Raw genomic sequence first — 25,202 nt, 5'->3', positions numbered from 1 at the left:
CCCATAGCATGCTCGCTTGCTTGCGTAGCGACAGCCGAATAATAACCATCAGACAGAGGGATGACTTTTGGCTGTCCACCTTGTTGGACCCTCGCTACCGTTCAAAAATGGTGGCCTTTTTCACACCTGCTGAGAGGGAGGCCAAAATAACGTACTATAAAAAACACCTATGTAGTCAGCTGGTCTCTGCCTGTCTGCGCCAACGTCCATCCTCAGACACTGTGGGCCCTGTGCGCTCGTGTTCCGCTGCCATGGCAGCAGGGGAGGGGTGGGGTGGTAGGAGCAGTGGCAGCTCCACCAGCAGCGGCTGCCTCAGTCTGCAGTCGATGATGAGTAGCTTTCTTCACCAGCGCAGTGAGGAAACTACTAACCATCCGCAGCAGCAGCAGCAGCATCAGGTGGACCTGGAGCAGGACCTCAAACAACAGGCTTAGGCCTACTTGGACAGCACCCTGCCAACCGAGGTAGACAATCCCCTTGACTACTGGGCAACGAAACTTGACCTTTGGCCCCAACTAGCTGAATTTGCCCTTGAAAGGCTGTCATGCCCGGCCAGTAGCGTGGCATCGGAGCGCGTGTTTAGTGCGGCAGGAGGTATTGCAACTCCGCGGAGGACACGACTGTCCACCCAAAGTGTGGAGACACTCACGTTTGTGAAAATGAATCAGGCGTGGATTAGTCTGGATTTCAAACCACCAGTTCCTGACACAACTGACTAAATCCGCCATGAATCATGCCCCAAACATGTGCCACTTTCAGGTCTCCTCACACTGCTGGTGTGTTCCATTTTTTGTCATAGGGTGCTGGCAGATTACGGGCCTCCCATAGCTGCTGCCAGGCCCCTAATCTGCCATGGGCCCCTATACCGCCTCCTCATGCTGCTGCCAAGTCCAGAGTCTCTCATGGGTCCCTGTACGGCCTCCCATTGCTGCTGCCTCCATCGCCACACTCTGCCATGTGCCACTTTCAGGTCTCCTCACACTGCTGGTGTGTTCCATTTTTTGTCATAGGGTGCTGGCAGATTACGGGCCTCCCATAGCTGCTGCCAGGCCCCTAATCTGCCATGGGCCCCTATACCGCCTCCTCATGCTGCTGCCAGGTCCAGAGTCTCTCATGGGTCCCTGTACGGCCTCCCATTGCTGCTGTCTCCATCGCCACACTCTGCCATGTGCCACTTTCAGGTCTCCTCACACTGCTGGTGGGTTCCATTTTTTGTCATAGGGTGCTGGCAGATTACGGGCCTCCCATAGCTGCTGCCAGGCCCGTAATCTGCCATGGGCCCCCGTACCGACTCCTCATGCTGCTGCCAGGCCCGTAATCTGTCATGGGCCCCTGTTGTCGCTTGTTGGCATATTCCGCTCGTTCAGATGCTCCTTCTCCTGCTACTCCTCTTCACGGATTCCGTCAGCAGTCTTTCTTGGAATCCGTTTCCAAGAGACAACAGTTTGCGAGCACGCACCCGACGGTGCAGAAGCTGAACGTCCTCCTGTCCAAGTTGCTGCTGCCAGGCTCGTAATCTGTCATGCGCCCCTGTACCGCCTCCTCATGCTGCTGCCAGGTCCAGAGTGTGTCATGGGCCCCCGTACCGACTCCTCATGCTGCTGCCAGGCCCGTAATCTGTCATGGGCCCCTGTACCGCCTCCCCATGCTGCTGCCAGGTCCAGAGTGTGTCATGGGTCCCTGTACGGCCTCCCATTGCTGCTGCCAGGCCCGTAATCTGCCATGGGCCCCTGTACCGACTCCTCATGCTGCTGCCAGGCCCGTAATCTGTCATGGGCCCCTGTACCGCCTCCTCATGCTGCTGCCAGGTCCAGAGTGTGTCATGGGTCCCTGTACGGCCTCCCATTGCTGCTGTCTCTATCGCCACACTCTGCCATGTGCCACTTTCAGGTCTCCTCACACTGCTGGTGGGTTCCATTTTTGTCATAGGGTGCTGTATGGCCTCCCATTGCTGCTGCCTCCACCGCCACACTGTGGCTCCACACTCTGGTTTTGGCCCCGTGACTGCCCAAATGAGTGAAGTGTGCGGTGATTCTAAGATCGACGGCACTCATCTGCATGTCATACTGACTGACAGTATTATTTCTCTTCCCCAGCAGACTCCAAGGGCATTTAAATTAAAGGTACAGTGTTCTGCACTAATATAAAGGCTCTCTGAAGCCTAGAAACACCCTTTTTTAAGTTAAATTCACAGCGAATTTATTCGACTCGAATCGAATATTGTCCACGAATTCGCCGAATCAGTCGAATCGAATTTTTCATTTCTTCGCTCATCTCTAAACATAATGTGTTTTTGTGCATTAAAAGTAAAAAAAGTGCATTTTTTTAATTTGCATTTGAATAATCATTGTGACATGAAAAATTGTAGCACCCACCATTTTATTCACTAGGATGTCTACTTTAAACAAATATATAATGTTTGGGGTTTAAATTAATTTTCTAGCAAAAAATACTGATTTTTTTCATGTGAACAAAAAGTGTCAGAAAAGGCTTGGTCTTCAGGTGGGTAGAAGAGTGAATGATGTGTGGCATAAACTTCTAATGCTGGGCATACAATGCCCCCACCCCCCACAAATGACCCCTTTTTGGAAAGTAGACACCCCAAACTATTTGCTGAATGGCATGTTGAATTAATAAATGAAATAATTTTTTTACAAGTTTTTGGAAAATTACAAAAAAATTTTTTTTTTACACAAAATTGTCACTTAAATGATTTACTGCTCACACATGCCATGGATATATGTGGAATTACACCCCAAAATACATTCTGCTACTTCTCCTAAGTATGGGGGTACCACATGTGAGACATTTTGGCAGTCTAGCCAAGTACAGGACCCCAAAATACAATAAGCACCTTTTAAAGGGCTTTATTTCCTCATTACACTTCCTGACTCCCTATCACAGTTTGGAGGCCCTGAAATGTCAGGATAGCACCAAACCCCCCTGAAATGACTCCTTTTTGGAAAGTAGACACCCCAAGGAAATTGATAATAAGCACGGTGAATATCTTGCAGATCTCGTTTGTTGCCACATGTTTTTGGAAAATGAATAAAAAACAAAAAAAAATTTTCTTTTTTTTTTATATTTCAAAACCTTGTAGAAAAAAATGAGATCTGCAAAATACTCACCATGCCTCATTTTAAATTCCTTGGGGTGTCTACTTTCCAGAAAGGGGTCATTTTGGGGGGTCTGGTGCTATCCTGACATTTCAGGGCCTCCAAAACTGTGATAGGTAGTGAGGAAGTGAAATAAGGAGATTCCACACCTTTGCCTTTGGGATTTCAAAGCAGTCATTGGATTTCAGGCTCCTGTATGTCGCTAGGCTCCCAAAAAGTCTCACACATGTGGTATCCCCATACTCGGTAGAAGTAGCAGAATATATTTTGGAGTGTAATTCCACATATACCCATGGCTTGTGTGACAAATATATAATTTAAGTTACAACTTTGTGTAAAGAAAAAAATAATAATTTTCCAAAAACTTGTGGAAAAAAATAAATCTTCCATGGACTCAATATGCCTCTCAGCAGATAGCTTAGGGTGTCTACTTTCTGAAAAGGGGTCATTTGGGGGTGTTTGTACTGTCCTGGTATTTTAGCACCTCAAGAAATGTGATGAGGAGTCAGAAAGTATAAGCTGTGTAAATTCCATTATCTCTCCCATAGTTTGTAGATGATATAACTATCACACAAAGCAATCAATATACACCTATTGGGAATGTTTTTTACAAAAACATGGAGCAGAATACATTTTGGCCTAAATTTATGATGAAATTAAATTTTTTTGATATTTGTTATGACATAAATGAGAAAATATTGTTTTTATTAAAACATTTTGGTCTTTTTTTGTTTATAGCGCGAAAAATAAGAAGTGCACAGGTGATCAATGACCACTAAGGGAAAACTATTTGTGTGAAAAAAAGGATGCAAATTTCATTTACGTACACAATAATCAATAAACAGAATTCCGCACCCTATCACCTACAAAAATATCTACTATACCCAAAAGAAAAGTAAACTTTCACCCTTGAAAGTATATGTACATGTAACTAGACTCTTCTTTAAACATAGATGAATCTATCCCAATATACAATAAAATAATACAGAAATACAATTTACAATAAAATAAATAAAATAAATTGTAAATTAAAATTAATATCCCAAAAAATTATATATCAAACTAAATGTCCCAAAAAATAAATGTCCAAAATGTCTCTGTAAAGATGTCTTTCCAAATTCCAAAGCAAACTTGTATCATCTGTAATCATCCAGTATGGAAATTCCAAAATTCTTTGTGAACCTCAAAAAAATAAACTTCTGATAGTGTATTACCTTTATACTGAACATACATGTAAAATAGTGAAAACTTTTATGTATTTGGTAGATTTTATATTAACTGTTAGTGTTTTTTAGGGGTTGATTTTATTTATATATTTTATTTAATTTATTTTATTATCTATCATATTTATCATAATTTTTATGAGATAGTTTGGGGGATATGGATCAGGTTGTGTGTGAGTAGATGTAGAATGTATTGATCTGGGAATGCATAGATTGACCAGTAGAGGGAGTCATTACCATAGGGGGTATAAGATTGTCATTGTATTGAATATCGGTCTGTTATATATTTATATATTATATAAGAAGGGTGTATATACATTGCTGCTATTTAGTTGGATTCACAGTATATGTTGATCCTTTTTAGCATTTTAATTACATGGGGATTTAGATCAGGTATGGGGGCGTGTACCTGTTAGGAGGAGTGGGGGGGTCATTAAGATGGAGTTTATATTACAGTATAGGTACACAGTTATATGTTTCTAGTATAGATGCTGTGTGATTGCAGTGTTCGTATAGGGATTGCAGTGTTTGTATAGGGATTGCAGTGTTCATATAGGGATTGCAGTGCTCGTATAGGGATTGCAGTGTTTGTATAGGGATTGCAGTGTTCGTACAGGGATTGTAGTGCTCATATAGGGATTGCAGTGTCCATATAGGGATTGCAGTGTTCGTATAGGGATTGCAGTGTTTGTATAGGGATTGCAGTGTCCATATAGGGATTGCAGTGCTCGTATAGGGATTGCAGTGCTCGTATAGGGATTGCAGTGTTTGTACAGGGATTGCAGTGTTCATATAGGGATTGCAGTGCTCGTATAGGGATTGCAGTGTTCGTATAGGGATTGCAGTGCTCGTATAGGGATTGCAGTGTTTGTATAGGGATTTCAGTGTTCGTATAGGGATTGCAGTGCTCGTATAGGGATTGCAGTGTTCGTATAGGGATTGCAGTGCTCATATAGGGATTGCAGTGCTCGTATTGGGATTGCAGTGTTTGTATAGGGATTGCAGTGTTCATATAGGGATTGCAGTGTTCGTATAGGGATTGCAGTGCTCGTATAGCGATTGCAGTGTTCGTATAGGGATTGCAGTGCTCGTATAGCGATTGCAGTGTTCGTATAGGGATTGCAGTGCTCGTATAGGGATTTCAGTGCTCATATAGGGATTGCAGTGTTCGTACAGGGATTGCAGTGCTCGTATAGGGATTGCAGTTCTCGTATAGGGATTGCAGTGTTCATATAGGGATTACAGTGTTCGTATAGGGATTGCAGTTCTCGTATAGGGATTGCAGTGTTCGTATAGGGATTGCAGTGTTCGTATAGGGATTGCAGTGTTCGTATAGGGATTGCAGTGTTCGTATAGGGATTGCAGTGCTCGTATAGGGATTGCAGTTCTCGTATAGGGATTGCAGTGTTCATATAGGGATTACAGTGCTCGTATAGCGATTGCAGTTCTCGTATAGGGATTGCAGTGTTCGTATAGGGATTGCAGTGCTTGTATAGGGATTGCAGTTCTCGTATAGGGATTGCAGTGCTCATATAGGGATTGCAGTGTTCATATAGGGATTGCAGTGCTCGTATAGGGATTGCAGTGCTCGTATAGGGATTGCAGTGCTCGTATAGGGAATGGGAATAAAGATATACATGCCACCATTTTTCCATATAGTAAGATGGCGGATTCTATTTCCTGCCCTTGATGTGGGACAGAATATAAAGAACCACCTCTCAGACATCTTGATCCCTTGTGAAAAAGTCCAGGAAGTGACGAAACGCGTCAGAACACGCAACGTCTGAAGAACTCACGCAAAACCGGAAGTGTGGTGGTGGCCATTTTGGAAGTGGGAACATGCGGCTCTCTATACATAGGACTACACCTGAGCTGTTCTGAATGCTGGAAGCTGATATTCTTCAATTGTAATGTAAGATATTCAATAAATATTGACTTCTGTTACTATATAGCGCTGATTGTCTCCTATCTCACCTTATGAGGAATATGGAAGAGTGCCAACAGGAACATTAGGAAGCCTGGAGAGTGCGACTATCCCCTGAAAGCCTGGGATTTATTTCCAGAGGGGAATGATCCATTGTTGCACCAGTTGGAGGAGAGCACTTTATTGTTCACTATTATTGAGTTTGTAGAGCTCACTATTAGAGATTTGGGTTATTCTCCATCCTCACTATTTGGAGGTGATCACGTTTCATCGTTTGGACTTGGAATGGTCACTCTTCTGATTCTTGTCACGAGTGTATTTACATATTCAGAGATTGATATATTGGTAGAGGAATTGTTTTTTCACGTGTGAGCTCACGGTATGCAGTTGACATGATACACGGTTCTTTCACTATTTTACATGTATGTTCAGTATAAAGGTAATACAGTATCACAAGTTTATTTTTTTGAGGTTCATGAAGAATTTTGGAATTTCCATACTGGATGATTAAAGATGATACGAGTTTGCTTTGGAATTTGGAAAGACATCTTTACAGAGACATTTTGGACTTTTATATTTGGGACATTTAGTTTGATATATAATTTTTTGGGATTTTTATTTTACAATTTATTTTATTTTATTGTATATTGGGATAGATTCATCTATGTTTAAAGAAGAGTTTAGTTACATGTTCATTTATGTACCGTATTGCATGACCGCGCAATTGTCAGTAACACAAGTGCAGCGCTGTATAGTAAAACAATGGTGTAAATTCCATTATCTCTCCCATAGTTTGTAGACGCTATAACTATCACACAAAGCAATCAATATGCACTTATTGGGATTTTTCACCAAAAACATGGAGCAGAATACATTTTGGCCTAAATTTATAACTAACTTTGAGTTTACTATATATTTTTTATAGCCAAAAGTAAAAAATATTGTTTTTTTTTCAAAATTTTTGGGTTTTTTTTGTTTATAGCGCAAAAAATAAAAAGCGCACAGGTGATCAAATACCTCCGAAAGAAAGCTGTATTTGTGTGAAAAAAAGGACATAAATTTCATTTTGGTGCAGCATTGCATGACCGCGCAATTATCAGTTGAACTAGTGCAGCGGTAAAAGCAAAAAGAGGCGTGGTCAGGAAGGGGGGTAAGTCCTTAGGAGGGGGAGGGGTTAAACTCTCCAGTATCTTCCCAACTATAGAAGTTCCACTAACAGGTCTATAATTACTTGGGAAAGATTTTGTCCCCTTTATAAATATTGGCCCCACATTGGCCTTACACCAATCCAGTGGTACTATGCCAGTCATTAAAGAGGCCCTAACAATGAGAAACAATGGCTGTGAGATGACAGAGCTGAATTCTTTAAGGCCCCGTGGGTGTCTGCCATCCGGTCCAGGGGCTTTATTCACCTTTATTCTCTACAAATATTTCTGCATCATATCAATTGTGAGCCAATGTGGATCATCTGGTGGTGTCAGTACCACCCCCATTATGGACAAGAGCCCCCCCATGCTCCTTTGTATACACAGAGCTGAAGAAGGGATTTCATACATTGTCCTTCTCTTTGTCCCCCCCCCTCTAGATGGTTCTGTAAAGGGCCTACATGCTGGGACCGGACCTTTCTACTATTCATAGATTGGAGGAATGTTTTGGGGTCGTCCTGATATCTTTCTGTCGTTTGTTTTCAGTTTTTGTGCCTTTATTTCCTTTTTGCATCTTCTGTTCTATTCTTTGTAATGTGTAAACGATGATCGCGTTCCTTCATTGTTATATGTAATAAAAGCTCTTTTCTTATTATCTATCGCTTTTGTAACTTTGGCCGTAAGCCACATAGGTTGGATTTGTAGCCTTTTATACTTGTTGCCCATGGGAATATATTTTGCAGTGTGGTCACATACAGTCTTTTTGAAGAACTCCCATTTCTGTGTTGTGTTCATCGATGTCAATATTCCCTCCCAGTCTAAGTCTTGGAGAGCAGCTCTCAGCCTTGGAAAATTAGCTCTCTTAAAGTTGAGCATTTTTATTTTTCCCGTATGTGCTTGCTGTTTACAACTAACAATAAATGAAATCATGTTATGGTCACTGCTACCCAGATGTTCTTTTATATGGACATTCGTAATAAGCTCTGCATGGTTGGAGATGACCAGGTCCACCAGAGCATCATTCCTAGTTGGGGCCTCTATGAACTGGACCATAAAATTGTCCTGTAGTAGGTTTATACATTTTTACCCTTTAACTGTGCTTGCAGTCCCATTCCGGGTAGTTACCATCCCCCATTATTATCACTGTCCCAGCCCTTTCCATCTGTGGAAGGAGCTGAGTCTCCACCTCCTCATTAACACTGGGAGGCCTATAACAAACTCCAATGATGACCTTTGTAGTACCGCCCCCCATGTGCAGTTCCACCCAGGGGCGGACTGACCATTTGGAAACTCGTGCACTACCCGAGGGCCTGAGGTCAGTAGGGGGCCCCATGAGATGCCCCTGGTACCTTTTTCATGGGCTTTTTTGAGTTTGGGCAAGGACACAGGGGCCCCATGATCCCCTATTGCCCGGGGGCCCCATGAGTTGTCAGTCCGCCCCTGGTTCCACCCATAATACTTCAGCCTCATCACACTCTCCATCAACTAGGTCCTCTTTCACACTCGCTCTAAGATCACTTCTCACATAGAGACAGACACCACCACCTTTCCTATTTCCCCCGTCTCTCCGAAAGAGAACCTAGCCAGGAATATGAATGGCCCAGTCATGTGAGGAATGAAGCCAAGATTCAGCAATACCAATTCAATCCTAGTTCTCTTCATGCACCAAACCTTCCAACTCACCTACTGTGCTGGGCACACTTCTGGCATTGGTGAACAAACACTTTCATTCACTGACACCTTGTTCATTCACCGACACCTTGTTCATTCACCGACACCTTGTTTATTCATGGACACCTTGTTTATTCACGGACACCTTGTTTATTCACGGACACCTTGTTTATTCACGGACACCTTGTTCACATGGATTTTTTGTATTTTTTATTTGCATACAAATGGTACCAATTGCACTGGTTGTTTGTAACATGGGAAACTTCTTATCATCTACCATAGCCTTCCCCGCATCTTTCCCCATTCCACCCACCAATAAGTACTGACCCGTCTGATCTGTCTACCCCGTTATAATACCTGATGTACAGGAAAACAGGACTTCAGTGAGGAACATTTCCCTCACTCAGGACAGGAAAGTGGATTCTCCCCCGTGTGAGATCTTTGATGTATGTAAAGACTGGACTTCTGTGAAAAACATTTCCCGCACTCAGGACAAGAATACGGCTTCTCCCCAGTGTGAGATCTCTGATGTCTGTTAAAATGGGACTTAACTGAAAAACATTTCCCACACTCAGGACAGGAATGCGGCTTCTCTCCTGTGTGAGATCTTTGATGTGTGTAAAGACTGGCCTTCACTGAAAAACATTTCCCACACTCAGGACAGGAATGTGGCTTCTCCCCCGTGTGAGATCTCTGATGATTATCAAGTTTGGACTTCTGTGAAAAACATTTCCCGCACTCAGGACAAGAATACGGCTTCTCCCCCGTGTGAGATCTCTGATGTCTGTTAAAATGGGACTTAACTGAAAAACATTTCCCACACTCAGGACAGGAATATGGCTTCTCTCCCATGTGAGATCTCTGATGTGTGGAAAGACTGGACTTCACTGAAAAACATTTCCCACACTCAGGACAAGAATACGGCTTCTCCCCTGTGTGAGATCTTTGATGTGTGTAAAGATGGGACTTCACTGAAAAACATTTCCCACAATCAGGACAGGAATGTGGCTTCTCCCCCGTGTGAGATCTCTGATGTCTGTAAAGACTGGACTTCACTGAAAAACATTTCCCACACTCAGGACAGGAATATGGCTTCTCCCCTGTGTGAGATCTTTGATGTGTGTAAAGATGGGACTTCACTGAAAAACATTTCCCACACTCAGGACAGGAATATGGCTTCTCCCCTGTGTGAGATCTCTGATGTTTGTAAAGATGGAACTTCGATAAAAAACATTTCCCGCACTCAGTACAAGAAAATGGCTTCTCCCCCGTGTGAGATAGCTGATGTATGTAAAAATAGGACTTCTGTGAAAAACATTTCCCGCACTCAGGACAGGAATATGGCTTCTCCCCAGTGTGAGATCTTTGATGTGTATAAAGATGGGACGTCACTGAAAAACATTTCCCACACTGAGAACAGCAATACGGCTTCTCCCCCGTATGAGATCTCTGATGTTTGTAAAGATGGGACCTCACTGAAAAACATTTCCCGCACACAGAACAGGAATGTGGCTTCTCTCCTGTGTGAAATCTTTTATGCCCATTCAGACCAGATTTAGACTGGAAACCCTTCCCGCACTCAGGACAGGAGAACCTCTTCCCTGTTGGAAGGCCGGCCCGGTCCCGCACAGTCTGAGGTTCCTCAGGATACGAGGAATCCGATGGTCCATCTACACTGGGTGGTGCCGGATGGACATTGGAGGGAGCCGGGTTTTCTCCTGGACTATACTGTGTGATGTCCTCATCTTCTACTTTCCAGTCTGGAGACAAAGTGAGACAATCCTCGGAGGTTTTCCTCATCTCCCGGCCATGGACTAAAATACAAAGACAAAGAGGATTAATAGACAGGAGCTGATTGGTTTCCCCAAACCAGGACTGGCTGAGCATCACCAGAGGTCAGAGAGTGAGGATGGGGGAGAACAACTATGTCCAGCTGGGAGGAAATGGGTGTAACAAAAGAGAATCCATGTTATGTGTATATATAGCAGTGGGGGGAGGGGGGAGAGCAGAAGTCAGGAGTATGGAATGTACAACAGAGTATATAGTGCAGGGGTCAGGAGTATGTAATGTACAACATAGAGTATATAGTGCAGGGGTCAGGAGTATGTAATGTACAACATAGAGTATATAGTGCAGGGGTCGGGAGTATGTAATGTACAACATGGAGTATATAGTGCAGGGGTCAGGAGTATGTAATGTACAACAGAGTATATAGTGCAGGGGTCAGGAGTATGTAATGTACAACATAGAGTATATAGTGCAGGGGTCAGGAGTATGTAATGTACAACATAGAGTATATAGTGCAGGGGTCAGGGGTATGTAATGTACAACATAGAGTATATAGTGCAGGGGTCAGGAGGATGTAATGTACAACATAGAGTATATAGTGCAGGGGTCAGGGGTATGTAATGTACAACATAGAGTATATAGTGCAGGGGTCAGGAGTATGTAATGTACAATATACAGTGTAAGGGTCAGGACTCATAATATTGGTATTCAGTAATCAGTGGAATATTAAATGTTTACTGTAGACAAGTTGCAGAGATCCCACACCGCTGCCTCCCATCTCCTGAGACTGCACTCAGTGACTTGGGTCTGAGACACTACAGACATATCCCTCCACCCGGCACAGCCAGCAGACCACAGAGCAAGTAATCCTGGGAGAAATGATCGGTCAGGAATCTTACTAGACCCGGACATGGGGAGGAGAACCAAATCCCATGTCCCAGGAGCCTAGGTCTAGTAATGCTGCCAGCTGAACCCCAGAACCTCCATAAATCCAGTCTAGATACATAAATTGTGTCTGCAGCACAGAGAAGGAAGATTATCCGAGAGAAATCCAGGAATACAGGACGGGGAACACAGCTCAGGAAAGTGACCAGGGGATTACAGGCTGATATCACCCAGTCCCCGCCCTACTCTGGACCAATCAGTGAGCAGTATGGGTGGAGGAATGGATTTAGTGTTCATGACCCACCTGTGCTGATCTCTGTAGGAGTGTCCTCCTCTATAAATGTCCCCGTTATTCCATCCTCCTCCATAGACTGCTGATCATCCCTCACATACGCCTCTTCTTCTTCTGCTTTCACCTCAAATTCTATATCGATTGGATCTCCACTCTAAATCAAGGAAATGAGAGAAAATATCATCTGTAAAATGTAAGATTTATGATTGTGACATCACACACAAAATCCACACATTGTCTCCCTTCACAGAAGCAGATCACATGTGATATGTGGGTACATTTCCCCTAAATACCGCATGCCATCCTGAAACTGTCCATTTCCTATCCCGTGTTGCGGTATTGACCACAAACACTGAACACGCTCAGTAAATACCGCATGAACAGGCGTTACATTCACAGAAGGAAATAAAGAATGAAATGCATGCGGTCATTAATTAGTGGTGGAGACATGCGGCATTCAGGAAATGTGTACTGCTTGGTAAAGAGTGGGCGGCCGCTGGCATCCTTAACAACCAGTAAACAACATGGTTGTTAGGGAGCGAGTGGCCGCTGCATCCTAACCAACCAATAAATCTAAAAAAAAGAATTACCGGCAATGAAATATTAAGAAAATGGCGTGGGGTCCCCCCCTTTGGGGGGTCTAGTATGGATTTTGAGGGGGACCCCTTGCCAAAATGAAAGAAATACATACCAGACCCCTATCTGAGCATGCAGCCCAGAAGGTCAGGAATGGGGGGGGTGAGCAAGCGACCCCCCCTCCTGAAACATACCAGGCCACGTGCCCTTAACATGCAGTGGATGCTCTGGGGCAGGGGAGGCTTTGCTCCCCCAGAGCACCTTGTCCATGTTGATGGGGACAAGCGATTTTTCCCCACAACCCAGGCTAGTGGCTGTGGGGGTTTGCAGGCAGAGGACTTACAAAATGTAACAAGGGGGCCCTCAGATCCCTCACGCCATGTGAATGAGTATGGGGTACATGGTAGCCCTAATTATTCACCCCAACAAAGTATTCTGTTAAAGACAGCAGGCAGTTTTTGACAAATCCTTTATTAAAAAAGCAAAACTAAAGCAAAATGTCCCCCCGGTGTAGATCCATCATCAATCACGATGCTCGCTGTCACCGCTGACTGGGAAAGAAAAGCTCCGCTCCCAATGAAGACTCCCCTCTGTCTGACAGCTCTGCTGCCTCCTGCCACTAAATATACTAAGAGACGGTGCCACTCGGTGACGTCACTGACCGGGGCATGTTGTATTGGTGACATCACTGACCGGGGCATGTTGTATTGGTGACGTCACTGACCGGGGCATGTTGTATTGGTGACGTCACTGACCGGGGCATGTTGTATTGGTGATGTCACTGACCGGGGAATGTTGTATTGGTGATGTCACTGACCGGGGCATGTTGTATTGGTGATGTCACTGACCAGGGCATGTTGTATTGGTGACGTCACTGACCGGGGCATGTTGTATTGGTGATGTCACTGACCGGGGCATGTTGTATTGGTGACGTCACTGACCGGGGCATGTTGTATTGGTGACGTCACTGACCGGGGCATGTTGTATTGGTGATGTCACTGACCGGGGCATGTTGTATTGGTGACGTCACTGACCAGGGCATGTTGTATTGGTGATGTCACAAGAGGGCAAGGCCACCCAGTGATGTCACAGGTCCTTAGTTTATTTAGAAATGGGAGGCGGCGGAGCTGTCAGATGGCAGGAGGGGAGCTTTTTTTTTTCTTCCAGTCAGCGATGGCAGTGAGTATTGTGATTGGATCATCGATGGATCTACATCAGGGGGACATTTTTCTTTATTTTTGTTTTGTGAAAAATTACTTCCAATGTTTTCTTAAACTACATTTTTTTTTTGGTGAATGAATAGGGGTACTATGTACTCTATACTCATTCACATAGTGGGGGGGCCTGGATCTGGGGGCCTCCTTGTTAAAGGTGGCTTCTAGATTCCAATAAGCCCCCCACCCACACCCACTGCCCAGGGTTGTGGGGAAGGAACCCTTGTCCCCATCGACATGGGGACAAGGTGTTTTTGGGGAAGCAGAGAGCACCTGCCCTGAAGCACACACCTCATGTTGAGGGTATGTGGTCTGATATGGTTCAGGAGGAAGGTGGGCACTCACTAAGGGTCTGGTATTGATTTTGGAGGGGACCCCACGCCATTATTTTTATAATTTTGGCATCGGGTTCCCCTCAAAATTCATACCAGACCTGTCACAGCCATCAGCGGAGAACCTGTCGGCCATCCGCTCCTTGTTTACTGGTTGTTGGGGACACTGGCGGCTGCCTTTTCCTTAATGTTGTGGTGGTTTATGTAAGGATATATTATTTATAAAGGGCGTGTCCCTTTCCCTTAGATGAAATATTACAGTGCCTCCAGCCGTTAAAATACGGCAAATATTTAGTAAACCAATAATTTGGACACCTTGATAATTTGATCACCACTTATTATTATACCTTGAATTCTTTTAGCCAATATGATTTCGTACCATACACACAAAATTTGCCTTATAATAGATAAATATAAAAATTTATTTATGTACAAAAATTATATATATATTAACACAAAACGCAAAAGACTGGTGATAAATGAATATTGGTACACACAATCAAAAATATATCCTACCAATGTAAGACACACTAATAAGGTCTCTAACTAATTTCATCAATCACAAATTTTAAATGATATGATATTTATTAAATTTATTAATAATTAATAATTTTGAATATCTCAAAGGTTATATTCTTACACGCCGTGGCCATAGGCTTGCAAGAAGTAAGCCCTTGATATATGATACTCTGGTTATTAATATTCAATAAATTATGAAATATGGAAAAATTTATAATATGGCAATAAACAATTTTTTTAACAGTAACACAGTATCTGACTACATATATCTAACTATCCAATATTGTTGTAATACACTACGGTAATTTTTATGATTCTACACAACAGAGGAAATAATTAATACAAAATCAAATAAACATCTCACCACTCCCGGAATTCAGACTAGGCAGCTCTCCCGTGGATTTAGCTGACAGTGGAACGCCTTTAGACTGATGTATAGGGCAAGTGAAAGATTCAATAGGGGAGAATGTAGGAAGTTATAAGTTTAGAGGTTTAAAGTTTTAGGAAGTTTGAAAAGATGGAAGAGTAGTTATTTCAGCAGAGATCTTCTTCAGATGTCAGGTCTTTCCATGAGGTCTTTATGAGGGTTCTTTTTTTTCATGAGGTTTTTTTTTTTTGTTAAAGCACATGGGCTTTTTATATCCACTAGTCCATTGTTCTAAGATACCTTCCCACCAGGCTTCCTGATTGGCTAGTTGAGAAATGTGTGTGCATAAGCTATTTCTCACCTGCCCGCCAGGTGGCGGTCATGTATCACAGAACAATGTGAGTATTTGAGATGACTCATATCTTGGGTGGAATCTTCAGGTAATTTCAGGAATAAAATATACGGCTCTTTCCAGATATAGCAGTGATCATACCTATATTATTCTAAATAGGGACCATGGAATATAGGTGTATATTCAGTTATTCCTATTTGAAATACCATCCTGTTTGTTTCCTGATAAGACATGTAACTAATGCTAGTTTATAATACATCTTACTTCCCATCATCTCAATACTCAAGTTAGTGATATATATAGTTCCCATTGCTGTGTATTTAATGGTGTTTTAAAGTCTATGACATCTTATTTATAATCTGTTTCTGTAGTACATTTTTGTAATGATATACAGTGAACTTTTAGACTTAAATGTCCTGAATTTCACCTCTTGGTTTCAGCATCAACATTTCCTCTGTGTAGGGAAAAAAAATTCTCTGTTTGCCTAGCCCTTGTATTGGACTCATGGTAAACAATTGTTAATGCTTTCACCCTTGGTGAACAATAGTAGATGGTAATAGTTTCAGAGGTTTGTTGGTTCATCACACTCTACAGGTTTTGGTTAAGCTTTCAAACAGTTGAGTTCCCGTCTCATTATTGTTGAAATGTTTACAAGTCAGAGTCCTATGTGTTTGACTTTCTGTAGGTGCATTCTTCTCACTTCCATATACAAATAGTCCTTGTTGACAGTTCAAACAGTCCCATTGTCTTGGAAAAGTCTTAATTCCCTGTTCTCTTCAGTTCTTTAACTAGAATTCTTGAAGGTTCAACCAAGACAAAATTAACTCTTAACATCCGGTTCTGCTGAGCTGTTTGCTATATAACATTATGTCTTGAGAAAAGTCATATTCTTGAGACATGATTCAAAAGCCCACAACAAAAATCCCCCTTTGTTTTTGGGGTATAGGCACGCGTAGAGGGGTGTCTGTATCGAAAAACATGAGTGAGGCTTTTGGCTAGAGTGATTGTTCGTCTTCTCCGGTGAAGGGAATGAAATAATAAAAAAAATTTCCGATAATAAAATGGCAGCGGTAATGCTGGTTGTTCCTCAACTTGACTCGGCGTCTTTAGATGGATACTTCCGATGACGATCCTGGTCTTGTGATGAGGCCGGCCTGGCCTGGCACATCCACCTTGGGGTCCATGGGTCCTCCGCACGACAGGTCTCTTAGACGGTCTCCTAGGCGGGTCTTTTCCTCTGGACTGGCCCTTGGTGGCTTGGGACATCAGGTTATCGTCTCCGGATCGATCTCTGGCATCTGGTCTTTCCCACAGGACATTATAGCTTCCTTCTAGGGTCTGGTCATTGACACCTCCGACCGCCGGTCTGGTCATAGTCTGGGCCTTCCTTTCTAAATTATTAAAATGAACAGTTTGAGTAATGGATATACATAAAATTATATTACTGGATCCTGTAAGGCAAAAGATGAGTAATATGTTTAAAGGAAGTTTAAGAATGAGCTCAATATCTCCAGATAGGAATTGGTGGGTTTAGTCTTCCAACAACTGCAATTGAGACTTCGGATGGCAAGCACGTAATTGGTTGATGTGCACCCATCTATCACTGATTTCACCATACCGGGTAACCTGCAATTTATATGCGACCGGAGAGATTTTATCAATGATAGAGAACGGACCTTTCCAAGATGGAAGGAATTTCCGTTCCTTGATCTGGTCTCTTGCAAAGTTGTATAGATAGACTTTGTCACCAATCTCATATTCCTTCTTGGAGGTTTTGAGATCATAGTATGTCTTAGCACTAGTTGTAGCTCTTTCCAAATTTCGCTGGGCAAAGGCAAAAGCATATTGCAGATGTTTACGTAAATCCTCTATGTACTGGTGTGTGGTGGTAGCATTGATCAGATTTTGATCTGTAGTGCGATACAATAAGTGCTGGGGCAGTACCATCCGTCTACCTGTCATCAGTTCAAAAGATGACATTTTTGTAACTGTATTCGGAGTAGCCCTCAACGCCATCAGGACCAGCGGGAGTTTGACATCCCAATCTTTGCCTGTTTCCTTAACAAATTTCTTAAGAACGTTAACGATGGTCTGATTGTATCGTTCTACACCACCACTAGAGGCTGGCCGATAGGCGATATGCAATTTCCTATTAACCCCCAAAATTTTCCACAATTTGGCCATCACTTCGCTAGTGAAGTGCGATCCTCTATCAGACTCTATCCTCTGAGGTAAACCAAAACGTGAAAATACATGATTTATTAGCAATGCAGCACATGTCTCGGAGCTGTTATTTGGTGCTGGTATACATTCGACATACTTGGTGAATAAACATGTAACTGTTAACATATACCGATTTCCTCGTGAAGATTTTGTTACTGGCCCAATAAAATCCATCTGAAGGTCTGACCAAGGCATACATATCCCCCTCTTCTGGAGAGGTGCTCTGTGAGTTGGCTTGGTAGGTTGAAATTGGGGACATATTAGGCAACCTTGGCAGTATTCCTTCACATCACGTAACATATGAGGCCAGTAGGCATAATCCCGCAGGATCTCATACGTGATCTTCTCTCCACGATGACCGGAAGTGGGAGCATCATGGGCATGCTGTAGCATCAAACCTCTAAATTTAAGTGGGACGACCCATTGTTGTACGCCACCCTTTGAGGTTCGTATCAACAATCCCTGGTATAAAGAGAATTGGGATTTGGATTTCATTAAGATACGTAAATCCTCCTTCCCACTATATACTTCCTTATTTATGGGATTTTGGTTGGGATCTTCTATATGACTATAAAACAAGCCAATTATTGGGTCTTCTTTTTGGGCAGTAATTAAATCCTCACTAGGAGAATCGTGACTCCACTGTAATGCATTCGGATCACCAGCTGTTCTGGCCTGTTGCCTGGTGACAGCTTCAATCTGTACGGTACCTAAAAATTGGTCAATGTCTATCAGTTCACCGGTGATTGCCCCTTCCTTGGCTAGAGAATCGGCCAGATCGTTCCCTTCTTTCTCGGCACCTAGAACCTTGGAGTGGCCTTTGGTCTTCTTGAAGTGCAGGGTGAGATCATTGGACCTTACCAGTTCATCGATGTGACAAAAGAGCTTACCATGTTTCACGGGTTTGTGATTACTCTTGTTCATGTTGTTTCGCTTCCACCTAGGGAAATACTCTACAAAACTATTCCTGACATAATTGGAATCGGTTATGATGGCACACTCTTTGATGTTGAACTCTATAGCCATCTCAACTGCTCTAAGGATTGCAGTAAGTTCAGCAACCTGACTGCTTTTTGGTCCAAGTTTGTATCCCACAGAAATTGGGGTGACACCTTGGGTCCAAACGATTCCAATACCTGCCACTAGTTGGAGCTGTTCCCCATCCTTGTGATGAAAAGCACAACCATCCACATATACACACGGCAGCTGTTTACAGTATTCTTCATCGTAAACCTTGTAGGGAGAGAACAGTTGTTCTTCCAGAAAGTCAGTGTCCGGGGCCTCCATAGCAGGCGTAGTTGCGGAACAATCATGGAGCTCGGCTAGGCCCTGGGCTACTGGACTTTCCTTGTTCTGTTTGTACCGAATTTCAAGAGGCCACCCTTGCAAAGACAAAGTCCAAGCAGTGATGCGGCTATTAGACACATTTCCTCCCTTGATACGTTCACTCTTTAAATACTGTAAAGGCTGGTGTGCCGTTTCAACAATGATTCTCTCTCCCTGAATGTAACTGCGAAAATTCTGTAATGCCCACACGGTGGACAATAGAGCTTTTTCACAGTCACTGAACTTTACTTCAACCGGGGACAAAGTTTTACTGGCATAGGCAATCACCTTACTGACATCATCACGTTTCTGGTAAAGAACAGAACTCATACTTACCTGCGTAAACCCTGTCTCTAGATAGAAATTTTTACCCCCTTCGGGATATCCGAGACACGGGGCTTGTGTGAGACGTTCCTTTAATTCCTTCATGGCGTCCTCCTGTTTCTTACCCCACGACCATTCGACATCCTTCTTCAGTAGGTGAAGCAGTGGCTTGCTTATCTCGGCGTAATTATCAATAAACTTACGCGAGTAGTTTACCATACCTAGGAAGGATCTCAATTCTTTAAGGTTAGTAGGGACTTTACAATTCAGAACCGCCTCAACTTTCTTCTTTTGTGGGTTCAAACCTTCAGCAGTAACTTCATGGCCTAGGAAGTTTACCTTCGTGCGACACCACTGGGCTTTTTGTAAGGACAGTTTTACTCCTGCTGCTTTTAATTGGCCCAGGACATGCCGAAGTTCTGTAATGTGTTTGGCCATATCAGTACTTTTGATCAGGATATCGTCCACATATGCCAACGTCCCCCTTTCGAAGGCGTCTGGCATGGCCTTGTGCATGAACACAGCAAATTCATGTCCGGAATTTATGAATCCGAAAGGCATTCGTACCCAACAATATTGTCGATTTCCAAAACTAAAGGCCAGTTTGTATTGGTCTTCCTCACTCACCTTTATGGTCCAATACCCCTGTGCACAATCCAAGGCTGTAAAAACTTGGGATCCTTGGAGCTGGGCGAGACACTGGTCTATGTATGGGACCGGCCATCCTGACATGTACACACGTTTGTTCAGCTGACGGAGATCAGCGCATAAACGCCATTGTCCATTGGGTTTTAAAATACCCAGGATCGGGTGGTTGTAGGAGCTGTGGATGGGCCTAATTATACCCCTTTCATGTAACTTCCTGATAATCTCAGCTAGAGATTCATAGGAAGCTAATGGTAACCTATACTGTCTTACGAATACTGGTGGGGCATCTGGATCTGTTTGGATCCTAGCGATGTGTAGGTCAGTAGTCCCACAATCGTAAGAATCCTTGGCAAAGATCTCTTGGAATTCAAGGAGAAGCTCTCGGAGCAATTGTCGGTCGAGATCACTGGCACACGCGTCGGCGAGGGCCACCATCTCTTCCACTAACTCCTTGAATCCAGGAAAGCTTTCCGGCTGACCTATCTCATATGCCTCTTCAAGTTTCGTGGTGAGGTCATTGGGTATGTGATGTGTGTGTGTGTTCTCCTGCCATCCAGGTTCTTTGGGGTACTCTTGTTCTTTGATTGGGTGATCAAAGACAATTGATGTCTCTTCGATTCGACAGGTGCCATCTTTAGAATCGAATGGATAAATGGACTCTATGGTGAAAATACCCTCTGGTAATGAATGGAATGTTTGTTCAATTAATTGTTCCTCCGACAAATATTCATCGGGGATGAGTCCAATCACCTGGTTAGTGACCCCAAAGGTGTAATATTCAGTCTCTACCGCTAGACCAATAAGGGTCTCTTTGGGTAAGACGATGTCCTGATTGGACAGATTATGTACGTAAATGTACATCGGGGATTGATGTGTGTTGACTAGGGGCGTGTGTGTAATGTTCAGTCCCTAGTCCCTAGTTTTATGGGAGAGGCATACTAATGCATCTGACCCCTTCAGTCTATGTCCCTTTTTAACTTGGATGGGGAGTATGAAATTATTTATGCCCTTAGGAATTGTAATCTTTTGGGCTACCTGGACTTCAACAGCATAAGGCATCTGTTGCTGGGATTTTAAAGCTAAGTCCAGATTTTGGTATTTTTCGGGGTCCCCCTTTAGTCGACTCCATAAACAGTCATTAATTAGGTCGACTTGCATTGCAAAGCGATGTAATACATCGTTGCCAAAATAAATTTTAGTTTGGGGATTATCCAAGACTAGGAACACATGGGTGGCTGTTTTGTTTCCTACAGTGACGTTTAAGAGACACCTAGCCATTGAATTGTGATCATCAGAGTCATCAAGGGAGTCTGAAATCCAATGACGCTGAGGTGTGGAGAAACGGATCATTTCCATTTCGGTCAGGTGTTTTATCAGCCCATGGCTTACAAAGCTGTGTTCCTGTCTCAAATCTAGTTTGGCATATTTTGACCTATTAAGACCATTTATCCGGATGGGGATAAACAAGTCGCTGTTAACCCTTTCAATACCTGTCAAGAATTGGGTGTGATCTCCCCCTTTTCTTGGTTTATCCTCCTGATGAAAAGATATCGTAAGGATGTCATCTTGGAGGGAAATATCTTTGATTTTATCTTGGGGAATTCTAAAAATGTGTTCCTCATCTCTTCTGATAGGGTTATGGTCATCAGGTTTGATAACCGTTACATCAGGAAGTTGGCTGTTCCTGAAATGGATTTCTAATGATCCAGGCCTTTCTTCCACCAGGTGGCAGTGTTGTCGGGAATGGGGAGTTTTAAGTTTCCCATATTTAATTGGGGTATTCACCTGTGACCACAGGACTTGGTTCACACAATCAACTATGGTGTTCAGCCTTTTTAGGAAGTCCATCCCAATTATCATGTGGTGCTGTGATATGCTAGCAATGATGATGGGGTGTCTCAGTTCCTTATTACCCAGTTTCAGTTTAAGCCAGGCGGTACCCATGACTTGTAAAGGGTCTCCACCTACACCAATCAATGAGCTGTCAAAACTTTTAAGTCTTGGCTTGGTGGGCATGACATTCGCCACTTTGTCAAAATGCTCCTGTGACATGATGGTTGCTTGGGATCCAGTGTCTATTAAGCCGACAATCGAAAGATCACTGGCATCCTGCACCTGCACCGTGGCATAATATCTCCCATCAGATTCAGTCAGCTCACACATGAAATTAGTGTGGTTGAAGATCTGTGGGCCCTTCAATAACATGTGACTGGCTCTTATCTCACCGCATGTGGTGGACACATTACCCTTATCCTCCCTGGTGGGATTCTTGGACTGTCTCAAGACAGAAGCACAACTAGAAGTTGGTGCTCCGTCTGGCTTGTCAATCCTGATGACTTCCGATGCCGCGACTATATTAGGGGCAATAGATGGACACTGAAAAGCAGGAGAATCGTTAATAACCAACAAATGGTCCCCCTTTGCCTGAGAACTAGCTTCTCCATTAGTAGGCGTGTCAGGGACGGGGCACACATCTCCTGTCATTTGACTCAGTGTCCTCCCCTGTTGATTTAAGGCTTGGTTGCCTGTTAATTCTGTGACCCTTGGTTGGTCACAGGAGCTGCTCCTAAAAAAGGATTGGATGGAAATTGAGTGACAAGCCTGTCCATTTGTTCAGCCATTTTGCTGACCTGTGCCTCTATTTGTCCAATACGCTCAGAGGAGTCATTCTGTTGATTCTCCCTCTTCCTATACTTGCGCTTGTATTTTGGACGAGACTGGTAATGAGACTCAGAGTCAGAACTACTGCTCTGGTCCCGACGCCATTGTTCTCTCTGAGGTTTTGGGGTCTCCCTGTTATTAAAGGGAGCCTGGGGTATTGTATCCCCCCTTTGAGCTTGAGGGTGTTCTTGGCGTGGAGGAAATCTTTGGAAGTCGGAGTTTTTATTAAAATTGGGATTCTTATTGTAATTATGGGGCCTGTTGAAATTGGGGTTCCCATAAAAATTCCCATGTTGGTTTTGGCGAGGATAATAGAACCTCTGAGGATACCATTGCCTCCTTTGATTTTCATCACTGTACTGGCCCTTACCATACTTTTTATTCTTCTCACTTCCACTACCGTAGTTCCCTGGCTTTTGCCTATCCTTTCTCACCCACTGGTTTTGGGGTGCAAAGTTATGGACCTCCTTCACTTGCTGGGTTTGAGGTACAAATCTAGGGGAACCATTGGTTTTACCCCCACGGACTACTTCCGCATATGATTTCTTCTCTGCCTGCAAATTTGGATTTGGAGGGGAAACGGTAGTGGCTGCTACTATCTTGGGGCTATTTTTAGGTTCTCTTTTTATCCCGCCCTCACTGGACTGTTGGATCGAGAATAAATAGTCACTCTCTCTCACCAACCAATCAAGAGAGCATCCCTTTCTGTAATCCTTTGCAAGTCCCAATTTTATGTAAGCAGGTAATGCTTCATAGAATAGTGTCTTGAATTCTGGCTGGTTAGGATTGGGATCCTTTTCAGCCAGGAAATAGGCATTTCTGAGGGCAGCCAGAAATTCTGCAGGGCTTTGGTGAGGACCACACTTTAAATTGTAGGCCGCAGCCTTGGCAGAGGTTACAGTTTTATAAGGCCCAAATTCCATGTGGCACTTATGTTTAACCTCTCTCCAGGACTGATTGGAATAGGCCCTCAAGGTCTCAAAGAATTGCCGGTATTTCTCCTCAAACACCCATGGCAGCAATTCTATTTTGGTGTGGTCATCTCTAATGCCCAGAATCTCTAACGTCTGTTCATATGTTTTCATGTGTTCGGTGATTTCAAGGGACCCTTTCTTAGAAAACATAGGAACAGTGTCCTTCAGGAACTTAATAACCTTTGGGGTGTCATATCTCCTGAATGACCCCTGGGATTTCCCTTCCTGCCTATATGAAACCTCATATTTTTCTTCAGAGCGCTCTGGAGTGTATCTTGAAAGCCTAGGAGGTGATCTATATTCTGACCCTGACTCACTATCAGATACTTCGCTGTGATGCGGGTATCTCCGCTCATCAGCCTCTGGCTTGACTGGGTTGGTCCGTCTTTGGACCCCAGAATTTATTTGGGCCGTCAACCTTATAATCTGCTCCTCCAGAGTTTTCTGCTCAGATTTTATCAAGGTAAGTTCTGACTGGTCATGCTTATCCCCTGGGTGAACTTTACTTTTGACAGGACATAACCTCTCTGATCTGAAGTATTCCACCTCATCTTTTAAGTCCTGATACTTCTCTTGAAGTTGTTTTAACTCCTGAAAGTTTCTTTCATACAGGTCCTGAGCACTTCGAAAGTCTCCGACCAATCTATCATAATGTTTCTCGGATTCGTCTAAACGAATACCGGCATGACCAAGCTTCCCTTTCAAAGACTCAATGTCCTGATTTTTGCTTTCTAACAAGAGGCGGGCCTCTGACAACTCTTCCCTTAGAGTCATGGTCCGCTGGGCAGCTCCAGCGGTCATGAACCATAACATGGGCCAAGCTTCTAGAAGTCTGTCACGGCCTCTATCACTTTCTGTTCCAGCAAATGCCATTAAAAACCCAACAACCTGGCCCTTTTGGTTAAACAGGTCCTCAAAGGTACTCATGGCCTGCTCTTTCTCTTCATCCACAAATTCATTATTACTATCCCCCAAATTCAATCTCTTGCGGAGATAATTTATTACTTCATTTTCAACATACTTCTGCCAAGCACCGGCAGCTTTCCGAGCTGGCTTCATAACTTCCTGCTCAATGCCTTGAGCCGCCATATTTTCCTCGTTATGCTTGGAAGAGGTGGATCCGTGATTACTGGATGCCATTTTGATACAAAATATATGTTTGATAACGTGTACAAATATACAATCACCAGTGCGTTTTGTGTTATGGTACGATTTCTATGACTCTCAGCAGCGCCTCCAAATTTATGTTGTGGTGGTTTATGTAAGGATATATATTATTTATAAAGGGCGTGTCCCTTTCCCTTAGATGAAATATTACAGTGCCTCCAGCCGTTAAAATACGGCAAATATTTAATAAACCAATAATTTGGACACTTTGATAATTTGATCACCACTTATTATTATACCTTGAATTCTTTTAGCCAATATGATTTCGTACCATACACACAAAATTTGCCTTATAATAGATAAATATAAAAATTTATTTATGTACAAAAATTATATATATATTAACACAAAACACAAAAGACTGGTGATAAATGAATATTGGTACACACAATCAAAAATATATCCTACCAATGTAAGACACACTAATAATGTCTCTAACTAATTACATCAATCACAAATTTAAATGATATGATAT

At 43.2% G+C, this 25,202-nt stretch overlaps 1 protein-coding gene across 1 annotated transcript in view; it reads right to left on the bottom strand.

The window, feature by feature from the left end:
• LOC149462495 (uncharacterized) overlaps positions 1-25,202 on the bottom strand; it is an 83,774-nt gene that overhangs the window by 54,305 nt on the left and 4,267 nt on the right. The window contains exon 2 of the mRNA XM_089676834.1: positions 9,503-10,837. Coding sequence (XP_089532960.1) covers positions 9,503-10,837 — 1,335 coding nt within the window. The remainder of the gene's footprint in view (positions 1-9,502; positions 10,838-25,202) is intronic.

This window comes from Staurois parvus, unplaced genomic scaffold, assembly GCF_062004578.1.
Source record: "Staurois parvus isolate SC_StPar_1 unplaced genomic scaffold, SC_StPar_1.0 ptg000174l, whole genome shotgun sequence".
NCBI lineage: Eukaryota > Metazoa > Chordata > Amphibia > Anura > Ranidae > Staurois > Staurois parvus.
Note: the sequence above shows the minus strand (reverse complement) of the source record. Positions and strands in the feature narration are given on the sequence as shown.